We start from the raw sequence: 12,548 nt of genomic DNA on the forward strand, positions 1-12,548 counted from the left end.
TCAGAGTTTTTCTTTGTTATTTTAGGAGAATGTTTTGTTGTTAATTTCTGTGACCAAGGATTTTCTGTTAAAATGTTTTGTTCTGTATTATTGTGATATGCAACTGCATATGGTTCAAAAATCTCACTAGTTGACATCTGCTTTACTACTTTTTTGAGACTTCTCCTGAGGGCTTTAGTGTTCTTCATATTTCAACTCGCCCACAAGCAAAGACTATTTGATCTGCTTATCCAGTATTACAGATTCTGAATCAATGGCACGATAAGAATTAACAGTGAAAGTTTCCGGCTTTCATTTTCATTAGTTTATGAGATATTGTCATGTAAACATAGCTTTAAATTTCAAAATATGAAAAAAAAGGTGCTGGAGGTTGGTTGACTGGCAATTGAAAATTAAAAAAAAAAAAAAAAATCAAACTGTGTATTAGTATTAATTTTTTTAAATAAAAAAAAGTTTTTAAATATCCAAAGTTTATGAAAGAAAAAGTTTCAAGCAAATCAGAGATGACTGAGCAGGTGATTAGAGAATAAATGACTCATTTACTCCTTACTCAAGACCCCTACATTAAGACTGGCATGAATTCTCACCCTGCAGTTCTGATCATGTACCTTATTATATGTATTCTTTAGCAAAATCTGTTTTGTCTGTTTCTGTCTGTGTATTCACTCACTTCATGTCAAAGTCATCCTGTCCGACTGGCTCTCTCCTCTTGTCATTTTTAGTGGCCAAGAAGCCATCAGGCAGCCACAGGACACCCTGTTTATGCTTCCTCTTGGCTGCCAACATCCCCAGGACCAGAATGAGCAGAATAATAACTACTGCTACTCCAACCAGGTACATCAGGTACTGAGGATCAGGCGGATCTGTCGGACGACCTGAACAACAGAAAGAGAATTGAAAATACCAGCTGTTTTTTTTCTCCCCATCAGAAGAACACTTAAATTCCACTGACTGAGTGAGAGGCCTACTTACTGTCAACTTCAACTAGAGGGTAAGGCAGCTGAGCCTTGATGTGAGCTGCAGCAATGAAGGATGCAGCCTCATCAGTGTTGGAAAAACAGTATTCAGAGCTCAGGGTGCATTCACGGTTATCGATTTCCAGGTGCACAACAGATCTGCAAGGACAAATGTGAAAATATAAAACTAGTCCAAAAAAGCAGTAAATTGGTGATAAACTGAAGAACTACAAGTAACTATCTGGAACTATCCTTACCCGATGACCTCCCTGTCCTGCTCCCGTTTGATCCTGCTCCTCTGTTGGCCATGCTCTTCCTCCACGCCGCGGTAAGGGTAAACCATTGGTTTCTTATTTTCATCCAGTTTCACCTGCACATTAGTGTGCAGCAGGGCTCCTAGGAAGCGCAAGAAACCCCTTAAGTCTCCAAGCAGCTCTTTAGGCTGCAGCAGGACCACAATAATCAGGGTGCCATCCGCCAAACTGGATGGATTGTCGGAAGAACAGTCCAGGCCATCCCAGCCACAAGCTTCAGTGTTGCAGCTCTGGTCACAGACGCCGTTACCGTAGTGGTCTGCGCAGTACGTGTCATATCTAAAATTACACAGCACATGAAAACGATGTGTTTGGCTTTTAAAGCATTTCTGTACTCAATATATAACTTAAGGAACAATAATGACAAACTAAAGATGGGAGGCACATACTTGCAGGTGGCTGTTGAGATATCCTGGCACTCAAAGCTGTCAAAGAGGCACCCAGCATTGTCACACTCTTTATCACATTTCCCATTCTTGAAGCGATCCCAGCAAGGCACATCGGCCGTGCAGTTAACCCAAGGATGCTCCCAGTTGAGTGAGCAGTCTCCTCCATCCCACCCACATTCGTGGTTGTTACACTGATCATCACACACTTTATCTTTGGCCTGCTCCTCACACTTTGGATATGGGCAGGTTGGTATGCGTGGTGTGCGTACTTCATTCTCACACAGTCTTCCAGAGAAGTGCACAGGACAGCGACAGCTGTAGTGGTATGGATAAGATGAGTCTTTGACACAGGTTCCTCCATTTTGGCAACCCAAGGGACACTTCTGTTCAACCTCACAGTGTGGCCCAGTGAAGCCTGGCTGGCACTGGCAGTACAGATGGCCGACTGCTGGCTCCACACAGCGCCCGCCATTCTGGCAGCGTAGCTTTGCACAATTGTAGCCCTCTTTATCACCACAGCTGAATCCAGTAAAGCCCTGTTAAACACAACATGTTGCTGAGGTGTAATAGCAATAGAGTAATTTAATAGTTGTGGGATTTTGCAAAAACATTTGCAGTTGACGGTAGGTCAAAAAATGATATAAAATGCACATCTAGTCCTACAAATCTGTTGCTAGTCTACTATACCTGAGCTATGGTGTGGCCCTCTGAAGCAAGCATGAGAATAAATAGGGAGCAAGAGGTTAATAAAGAGAAGAACAGGCATTTAGTGTAAAAAGATTGAAATTGTAGCAAAAGAAAGGAAAATAACTATCAGCCACCCGTCTTCTTTTATAGCCTTCTGCAGTCACTCAGTATGCGTACACAAATCACAGCTTCTTACTGGTATTAGATGAACGAAATAACACTAATATCCTTTAGGCCTCAAGATGAATAAGCATCACAACAAGCTGCAGATGTTGTTGTTGAGAAATTGTGGAATTGCAAGGACTGCAAATCAGTGAATTCTTTAACCAAAATTACCATTTGTTAGCCTAGCCGCGCTAGACCCATGCTCTGAAGACACAAGGGTCTAGGCACGCTCGACAGGGAGGAAGGCAGGCTAAAAGGTTGTCTATCAAATCACTCTGCAGCAATTGGGTAGGTATGCAACCAATCAGCGCAACGAATAGGCTTCTAGAGCGCCAGAAATCAGAGGATGCGGGAGTTCGGTGAAGCCTTATTTATACAGTCAATGGGTGAAGCTCAAATATATTACAGACATGTTAACAGAAAGATTATTCAGAGTCGGTGCTAATGGAGCTCAACGACTGTTGTCGTTTTTGTTGTCGACCCTGGCAGAGAATTAAATTCGCCGTGGGTTGTCTAGCGCGGCTTGGGTAGTTGTTTCTGTCAGAATCGTCGCGCCTCTGTCCTCACTTAGTTATGCCCGCCTTCTGACTCTACACTTCATGGTGATTCGTCAGGCCAGTTTTAGGAGCATCCAGCCTTGAGCCTTATGGAGGGTAACTAGGCAGAGAATTAAATTCGTTGCCGTGGGTTATCTAGCATGGCTAGGCTAATCATTTGTAGTTTGATAGTCAAATGTGGAGATACGTGTGGTGGAACGTGAGCTCCTCAAATGTAAGAACAGAATGGGGGCTTACAGAAACATGAAAATATATAGCAAAAATTGACACATCAAAGGTGTTGATTGTTTTTTTTCCTGTTTGTTTTGATGGACTGAAACACTGTTTTGCCAAAAGCAGTGGTTTGTCGTCTCAAGCCACTGCCAAGCAAGACGTCATTTTGCTTCTAGTTTGCTCCATAAAATCCATATGGTGACATATGCACAAAAATCTAAGCAAAAATCAAAATTATGAATAGCAATAGTTGGCAAAAAAATGATAAGCACAGCATTGTTAACCAAGATCCTCACATAAAAACAACAGAAGGCTATGAAAATGAGACAGCTGTAAAAATGAGAAGATAGAGTCACACTACATGTGATCAAATTACTGCTGAGCACATGGAAATATAATGACTGTAAAGACTGTTTATGAGCATGACATGAGGAGAATTCATTGAAATCATGCTATCCTATGATGCTAGAAAAGGGCTGACAACAAATAAAACTTACAGGAAGACAGGAGCAGGTGTAACCGTGAACTGAGCTCATGTTCATAGAACAGACGCCGCTGTTGTGGCACGGCTTAGACAGACACAGATCCACCATGGATTCACAATGACGACCTGAGGAAACGTAATCAGGGATAAAGAGGAACACGGACAAAGAAATAACAATTAACAATGGCAACACTTGACTGTCATATTCACAATGGTGCAACATTTGCTGTTTTTCTAACATCAAGAATAGCTATTTGTGATGCTAATACTTCCCTTCGAGCAGCTAATATGAATGTACCTGTGTATCCAAGGCGACAGCGGCACTGGTAATCATTGACCAGCTGAATGCAGTCGAGGCTGCCGGGAGCGTGGCAGGGCCCAGACAGGCACTCGTTCAGATCCCCCTCGCAGTGTTCGCCTACGAAGCCGGCAGGGCAGGAACATGTGTAACGTCCCACGCCATCCACACACTGTCCTCCATTCAGACACCGAGGTTCCCAGGAGCCAGGCTTGGGGGCACAGTCATCATCATTCACTTCACACTGGAGTCCTGCAGAGCAGCGAACAGACAGATATGCAAACGTGTATAGAGGAAAGCAATAAACAGATTTCAAGATGATATTTTTGAGTTCTTAACGTAATAATAATAATATATTCGGGAGAATGTTTTACTCTATACGTTTTAATTACCATTTCAAGAGCAAGTGAGGGAGCACAGCCCTACCATTTGCCATTTTACCATTCTACTGTTTCACCTTAACGAAATGCAGAAAAGGTCAGCTCGGATGGTGCAAGTCCGCAGTGATTATAGATGAGAGGGACTGCAATGTTTCCCCACACTGGACACTTGAATGACTGACGCGCTCTTCAACAGAATCTAACACAGTCTTTACCCTCCTGCAGAAGCACAAACACTGGCTGTACCTGACACACACTTGGCCTGCCAGCTCTGGGATTTAAACCCAGATGAACATGGCAGCTCGCTTGGAAACTTTCATTTACTGTCAAACGAATTCACCAAAATTTGTTTCAGAAAACATTTGAGGTAAGAAATAAGCCATACAGTTGCCAAATATGTCTTCATTTTAGATCAATAATGGTTAGTTGAAAGGTTTTTTTGAAAACTTCCAGAGACATGGGATCACGATTGATGCTTCCATCTACAAAAAGTAGTCTAGACCTCAACTTTAGGCAAATCTGTGCAAATCCCGTGGACACATCTCATAATTTATTTGAGCATTTTTTGTCCCCATTTTAATTTCAAAGCTGCTTTACGAATCGTTTTAGGACAGTTGCCTTAATCCTCTGATATGCAGATTTACCGTGTGTTCCAGGTGGGCAGGAACAGGTAAAGCGGTTGATGAGGTTGATGCACGTTCCTCCGTGGAGGCAAGGCTTCGAGTGGCATTCATCAACATCATATTCACAGTTCACCCCCTGGAAACCTGGTTTGCACTGGAGCAGTGAAAAAAGAGAAGGAAGTTAGCTCATTATGTGTGTCTACTTGTGCAGAAAACTCACCAGAAAAACGTGCACCTTTAGAAACAAAAGGGTTAAAGGTATTTTTTTCAACACATTTTGGCCTATATAATACTAGGCAGGGGGTTTTAATGTTATGGCTGATTGGTGTACGTACAAAAAGCTGGGAAAGTGAGTACTTACTAAACACTCATATGTGCCCTGATAATCCTTGCATGTTGCTCCGTTTCGACAAGGGTTTGACTGGCACTCATCAACCATCTCTTCACAGTAGCTGCCCATGTATCCTGGCTGACACTGACACTGATGGGAGTTGCCCACATTTACACACCGCCCAGCATTCTTACACACATTCTCCACTTCCAGACCTACAGTAAATCGGAAAAAAAAGCACATAAGTCAAACAAAGCGAGTGGCCTTATGCCATTGATGCCTGTTTCAAGATTATGTCTTGTGAGATATTAGCAAAATGATCTTTGTCAGGCAACAGTGAACCATAAATTCAGTAGCAAATGTTCAGCAACAATGACATTTTAGTCTAAATGTGACTATGTGTGTGTCTTATTTTGGAATATGTTCTTTTATTTTGCTGACATAAAAACTCCCTCACCTTTCCTGGCAGCATAGTCCTGGCAGGACATGTTGGGGACGTCACAGTAAAGTCCTGTCCATCCCACTAGACAGTGGCAGGTCCAGGAAGTTGTTGTCTGAGAGCAGGAGCCCCCGTTGTGACAGCGCACCTGACTGCACAGGTTCACATAGTTCTGCAGGTACAGGACAGAACATTAAGGTTTGCTGAAAACACCAAAAGGATAAAAGGGACTGCACTGTATCCAACCTTCTTCTTTGGTCAGATATTTTTAGTTGGGCACATACAAACTGAAACAGTCGGATTCTCAAGCCTTCTTTGCGGAGCACGTATTTAGTTTTGTGTGCCCAGAAAATTTCTTTTACTTCTACTGGTCAGCTATATTTATTTAGACCAAAAATAGGCCAAACCACCTGCACATTTTACCACAAACTGCTGAAAGTACATCGCTCATCCTTGCAGTAACACACAGACAATTTACCTGGCAGTTCTGTCCATTGTATCCCACAGGGCAGGTGCAGCGGTAGGTGTCCAGGCCATCAGTGCAGGTGCCTCCGTTCTTACAGGGTTGAGATTCGCACTCGTTCTGCTCCTCCTCACAAAATGTCCCATAAAAACCCGGGCGACAACGGCAGGAAAAGCTGTTGATGTCATCAATGCAAGTCCCGTTGTTCAGACATGAGCTGGAGGGAAGAAGAAAAAGAAAGCAGTGATTAATGAAAAATGTCTTTAAAACCTGCTAGCACATGGTATCTGATGAAGTATAAACTCTACAAGCACCACAGGCAGATCCCCACTCATGCTACTCATATCTTTTGAAAACATTATTCATATTTTTGTTTATGTCTGTTTAAGAATCCTAAAGTTGATGCTACAAATTATTCAGGAAGAATTAATTGCAGAAGTACAGAAGAATAGAACATGGTAATAAAATTAAATACATATGGATCATGTGCTGGATGAATGGCTCACCTCTCAGTGCATTCAAGGATGTTGTGTTCACACAGGATTCCGTTGTAGCCTGGTCGGCACATGCACACAAAGCTGTTGACGTAGTCCCGGCAGATGGCCCCGTTCCTGCAGGGCTGGCTAGCGCACTCATCTACCTCAGTTTCACAGCGCTCCCCTTCAAAACCTGGGCGACAATCACAGGAGAAACTCCCAACATCGTCCACGCAAGTGCCTCCATTTAGACACGGGTCTGGAGAGGGCAGAAGAGGACACAGAGTTTCCATGAACAAAAATAGCAGTAACTGAATTACTCAGTTAATCAAAGTCTGGCTCAAAGTGTAACAAAAAGACACTCTGTGGAAGAGTGTCCTCCTGCTTCAGTTTCTCCGAGCTATTTTTAAATCACACACAGGCTAAATTCAATATATGAGATGAGTTTCTATGCTGCTATTTGCTGAGGCTTGGAATATCTCCAGACTTTAATGGTACATCAAAGAACATTACATAGGCATCGCTGGTTTTATAAATGCAAAGTTCAAGCTACATTGAAACTTCCTCTAATGATAATAAGGTGACTAGATTTGCTGGAGAGAAACTTACTCGGTGAGCAGTCGTCAATGTCTGTCTGACAGTTGTGTCCGCTGTATCCTGGTTGACATTTACACATGTAGCTCCCTTGGTTGTTCATGCAATGACCACCATTTTTGCAAGGGTTCTTTTTGCATTCATTTACATCCTCATTGCAGCGTGTACCTACACAATTGTGTAAAAAACAAAATATTGTTAAAACAATATCAATCTAGCTTTTTCATATAATATTAGATATGATTTGCATTCAAGCAGACTGTCTAATGAATTTTTTTTCATTCTGTCTAATACAAACACAGACACACAAATACCTTGCCAACCAGCAGGACATCGACAGGTAAAGGACGTATAATCTGCAGTTGGACGGCACACTCCTCCTCTCTCACATGGATGGGAAGCACAGGGAACCTGCTCCTCTTCACAGTGTTTACCTGTTTCCACAAAGATTTTGAATATATATGTTTTTAATATTTGAGTAGCTACTACAAAGGGTGTTTTCACATGCTATTAAGTTGATGTTTACATAATGGGAGTGTGACAATTCTAACCTGTGAATGGTGGACTACATTGGCAGGTGTAACCGTTGACTCCATCCACACAAATGCCTTGGTTCAGACAGGGCCCAGAGGCACATTCATCTATGTTCTTCTCACAGTTCACACCTGAAGAGAGAAGAGAGGGTGATTCACATTTTTCTCTGTGTGCAAGAAAGTCAAAAATGTGTTGGATGAATTTTTATTTGAGCTGCACGGAGTTACACCCCCTGTCAAAAGTTTTGAGACGGGTTCTAATTTATTTGAATGAGAACGTGTCTCAAAACGTTTGACAGGAGATGTAAGTCAAGTCTGACTTTAGAAAATTTCTGAGCTTCACTTATGATCAGGGTTTAAGGTGTGTACCCGTGAGCAGGATTTATGGCACTACTAGTCTCGCAGCAAAAGCGATGTGGGAACTTGTGGGTATTGTGAATTTATTGTGAACATGCAGGAGGGAATCTTTAAAATGTGGTCCTTTTTATTCAATTACACGATTTGAAAAATGGTGTAAATAAAATTATTTATAGTAGCAGTGTTACCTCTGAATCCCAGCTGGCACTGACAGGTGTACCCATTATGTTGGTCCACACAGGTGCCACCATTTTGGCACGGACTTGGCTGGCATTCATCCTTTTCCTGCTCACAGTGCTGTCCTATCCAGCCAGCTTCACACTCACAACGGTACCTTAACACAAAGAAAACAAAAGCAAAGGTTAAATATGTGACTTCAGCCACATTGTAATATCAGAGAGCCATACTTCTGCTTTTTCTAGCATCAATTCCATCACCTCAATAATAGCCACAATTTGAATAGCTATATATAAATATTTAGGCTGATGTCACAGTATATTGTTGAACAACAGCAAGTGTGGAAAAGAAGGAAGTGTGGAAGAAATTTTCCACTGGTTGCCTCTGTATATATAGCTGCAGTAAACGGAAACACTACTAAAATAAAACAGTAGGAAAACTAATTTTGTGTTGGCTCAGAGGCTGCTTTAACTCATAGGTCCCTAAAAGCCCCACAAATGCTAGAAAATTATTGGCCTACACTCAAGTACTTGATAAAAAAGAAAACATATGAATATCAGAACATCAAACACACTTCTGCGCAAACAGCACAAGCTGAACATACCCGTGCTGCTGTTCAATACATTCTCCGTGCACACAAGGCTGGGTAGCACAGTGGTCAGTCCCAGAGAGGCACAGAGGGCCGTGGGTGTTTGGTGGACACCGGCAGTGAAACCCGTTGACCTTATCCTCGCAGATTCCGCCGCTCATACACGGGTTTGAGCTGCACTCATTGATCTCCACATCACATTTATCTCCTAGCAGAGAGAAGTTCAAAGGAAATTAGTAGTAGTTGAAACACATACTTGATTACTACATTCATTAGGTTGCAGTATTAATAATATTGAGCAATTTTAGCTTGATTCATTTCAACCTTTCATTCTAGCAAAAACATACCTGTATATCCAGGGTTGCACTTGCATTCGTACTCGTTGATGCCGTCTTTGCACACTCCATACTTACAAGGGTTGCTGACACAGTCATCCTCATTGATCTCACAGTTTACACCTGAGAAAAAATACAAAGACAAACTTATATAGGCTTTATCATTTTATCAGAATATATAATGTTTACTGACACTTAAAAGTAGCACAATAAAAACATCCTGCTGCATTCAGAATGACAGAAATCAGAATTTCGTTGTATAATTTGAGGGAAACCAGATTGAGTTAGAAAATGCAAATTCCCCACCAGGGGGAGTCAGACTCCAAATAAATGGAATTTAGCAAGAATTAAGAAAATGTGACCAAAAACCGACATGGACCATCATTCCAGCAAAGAAATGCTACAAGAATGACATCAGTGATAAACATTAGAGAGTAATTATTAAAAGTGAGAAAATGAGAGAAACTGAGGAGAAACAGAAAGAAAGAAAACTAAAATTAAAAAAAAATGCACATTAAGGGAAAGGGAAGTGAGGGCATGAAACCTGAAAATGAAACCTGACAGCGTGACCTGACACCAGTTTTGGTGAAGTGAGTACAGTACAGACTTCAGTACCAGGCCTCAGGGTGGTACAACGTACTAAAGTAAGCTTACTAATTCACAGAGTAAGACTGGTTGCTATCATACGACCCAGACTTGGGACTGTGACACGCACATGCAGTGTGTTTGACTTTACAATACATCGAAAACTACACAGGAAGCTCGATATGTAATGATTAAAGAGATTACAATCAATTTAAGCTCTTCTCTCAACGCTAAACCTTCAGAGCCCGCAAGAATACATCATAGGAGAAATGTCTGCAGGATCATAGCTCAACAGACTCCTATTTCAAAGAGCATTTGAATTATGCAGAAATGTTCTTTGAAATAAGAGTCTGTTGAGCTCTTCAATATGTAAGTAACAATATGTTGCGCAACGAAGCAAAGAGGAACTTGAACCAAAGCAATCTGTTTTGTGTTGCTAGTTCACTAAGAATGGTTACTATAACAACCACGTGCCACTGATAGGCAGATGTGAGACTAATGAGAGCCAATGAACTATTGTGATGATTACATTTAGAAATCTGCATTCCTATGTGTGGTGTGTTTTTCAGGGTAACCTTCTGTAGATTTTTTCAATGAATCATTCGGCTTCCAAACACCCAATCACAGATGTTGACCAAGTGCTTTTATCATTTCTGTTCCACATATCACTTACCACCTTTTCTTTAAAGAATAAAGTAGATTTAACTCGTCTTACTATGCAGGCTTTTTTGAGAACTTTCTGTGTTGTAGAAAGTACCCACCTAAGGTTCCCGGAGGGCAGTTGCACTGGTAGGCATTAACCAAGTCAATACAGCGTCCTCGGTTCTGACATGGGTTGCTGTGGCACTCCTGGACCTGGATGTTACAGATGGACCCTGTGTATCCTGGATTGCACTCGCAGGAGAAGGTGGCAATGCCATCCTTACACACACCATGGTGGCACGGTGCTGGCACACAGTCATTGATGTTCTCCTCACAAAGCAGACCAGTGAAGCCTGAGGAGGAAGTTTCTTGTTAGAATAATAACCCAAGCCAATACGTCACACATCAAGTAACAATTTCTGATTTTTTCCAGGGTCAAACGTTGAGTTCAGTGTAATTCCCCATTACCTTCAGCACATTCACAGTCATATCCGTTGGGTCGGTCAATACACTTGGCGCCATTTAAACAGGGTGTGCTGGAACACTCGTCTATGTCTATTTGGCACGTTTCACCGCTGAAGCCTGAAAACAAAGAGCACAGAACAGTGTGATGAACATACTAACACACCAATACAGTACATATATAAACAGTTTTTAGAAAGTTTCCTTATTGACTCTGAGTCAGATGAAATCAGAGAGGAAAATGCATGAACATCGCTGCATGTGTACCAACCTGCTGGACACTCGCAGACGAAGCGGCTGACCTGGTCCAGACAATTGCCCTGGTTCAGACACGGGGAGCTGATACACTCATTCACTTCAATCTCACAGTGAGTCCCCTCAAATCCTGCAAAAATGCAGAAACACAACGTTGTATTTAGGAACAAAGCAGCAACAAATGCTAATGATACAAAGTTAAGTCATGGGTTAATGATACTAATTTTTCATGAACTAATGCTACTGGCTTGAAGGAACACTTGTCTGTTAAAATGAAGTAGAATTTAAGATAATTCATCATTTCTCAGGAAACATACCAGGCATGCAAATGCAAGTGTAGTCTCCAATACGATCCAGACAAGTGCCATCGTTCTGGCAGGGGTTTGAAGCACATTCGTTGACATCTTGCTCACAGCGTGGGCCAGCATAACCCCTAACACAGTTGCAGGTGAAGGAGCCATCAGTGTTTACACACTGACCACCATGCTCACATGGGTTGGTACCTGATGATAAAGGGTAAAGAGACATGTTTGGAAGGACAGAACAGGTGTCTAGCAGAGGTTTACAAATGTACGCATGTCTCTGTCTTACCAATGCTGCATTCGTCTCTGTCAGTGTTGCAGGTGTTTCCGACATATCCAGGTGGACAGTTGCAGTTGAACATGCCACTAATGGGGTTGGTGTCACACTGAGCGCCCTCTCTGCAGGGGTTACTGATGCAGGCGTCATCTCTATGGCAGAGCAAACCTGAGAGAAACACCGTGTTTACAGGAATGAGTAAAAAAGGTCTTCAGCAATTAGAAAAAATAATAGGTAATGCAAACAATCCTCATCTGTGTTGAAAACATACCCCTAAAAGAATCCTAAACACAGGATTATACCCACATCAGACAAAAACAAACACAGAGGCACAGTTTGAAGGCGAGGCTTAATTCAAAGCCAAAAATATGCCACTAATTTTGTAACTGGTGTATTTGACTGTTTAACAATGATGGCATTCAGTGTTGTTTCCTTGAGGATAAATCTAAAAAAAAAAACAAAACACTGAAGCTACTTGCGTAGAAAAGCATAAATGCTGATTAGACTTGTTCCACAAAATGCAGATTCATTATCAGATCTTTCTATTTCTATTCATCATATTTCACAATCTGAGAGGAAGTATGGAACTTTGACAGAATCAAAACTTTTCTGTTCAGTCTCTCATCACAGCAGCAGCAGCAGCAGCAGTTACTCATCTCATGTAT

The 12,548-nt window shown here is 41.8% G+C and overlaps 1 protein-coding gene across 2 annotated transcripts in view; it reads right to left on the reverse strand.

Annotated features, from left to right (window-relative positions):
• Nucleotides 1-12,548, reverse strand: part of notch2 (notch receptor 2) — a 46,611-nt gene that overhangs the window by 5,883 nt on the left and 28,180 nt on the right. The window contains exons 8-29 of one of the 2 annotated variants that reach the window (XM_022205004.2): nucleotides 11,896-12,051; nucleotides 11,622-11,807; nucleotides 11,321-11,434; nucleotides 11,056-11,169; nucleotides 10,707-10,940; nucleotides 9,373-9,483; nucleotides 9,041-9,233; nucleotides 8,448-8,593; nucleotides 7,921-8,034; nucleotides 7,684-7,803; nucleotides 7,385-7,537; nucleotides 6,806-7,034; nucleotides 6,315-6,516; nucleotides 5,855-6,008; nucleotides 5,428-5,612; nucleotides 5,088-5,220; nucleotides 4,064-4,315; nucleotides 3,779-3,891; nucleotides 1,660-2,195; nucleotides 1,214-1,549; nucleotides 973-1,115; nucleotides 671-875 (exon numbers count right to left, since the gene is read on the reverse strand). In XM_022205004.2, coding sequence (XP_022060696.1) covers nucleotides 671-875; nucleotides 973-1,115; nucleotides 1,214-1,549; nucleotides 1,660-2,195; nucleotides 3,779-3,891; nucleotides 4,064-4,315; nucleotides 5,088-5,220; nucleotides 5,428-5,612; nucleotides 5,855-6,008; nucleotides 6,315-6,516; nucleotides 6,806-7,034; nucleotides 7,385-7,537; nucleotides 7,684-7,803; nucleotides 7,921-8,034; nucleotides 8,448-8,593; nucleotides 9,041-9,233; nucleotides 9,373-9,483; nucleotides 10,707-10,940; nucleotides 11,056-11,169; nucleotides 11,321-11,434; nucleotides 11,622-11,807; nucleotides 11,896-12,051 — 4,129 coding nt within the window. Of the gene's footprint in view, nucleotides 1-670; nucleotides 876-972; nucleotides 1,116-1,213; nucleotides 1,550-1,659; nucleotides 2,196-2,346; nucleotides 2,367-3,778; nucleotides 3,892-4,063; nucleotides 4,316-5,087; nucleotides 5,221-5,427; nucleotides 5,613-5,854; nucleotides 6,009-6,314; nucleotides 6,517-6,805; nucleotides 7,035-7,384; nucleotides 7,538-7,683; nucleotides 7,804-7,920; nucleotides 8,035-8,447; nucleotides 8,594-9,040; nucleotides 9,234-9,372; nucleotides 9,484-10,706; nucleotides 10,941-11,055; nucleotides 11,170-11,320; nucleotides 11,435-11,621; nucleotides 11,808-11,895; nucleotides 12,052-12,548 lie in introns of those variants that run through there. The other variant, XM_051947063.1, reaches the window with a different exon arrangement.

The sequence above is a fragment of the Acanthochromis polyacanthus genome, chromosome 4, assembly GCF_021347895.1.
Source record: "Acanthochromis polyacanthus isolate Apoly-LR-REF ecotype Palm Island chromosome 4, KAUST_Apoly_ChrSc, whole genome shotgun sequence".
Taxonomy (NCBI): Eukaryota; Metazoa; Chordata; class Actinopteri; family Pomacentridae; genus Acanthochromis; species Acanthochromis polyacanthus.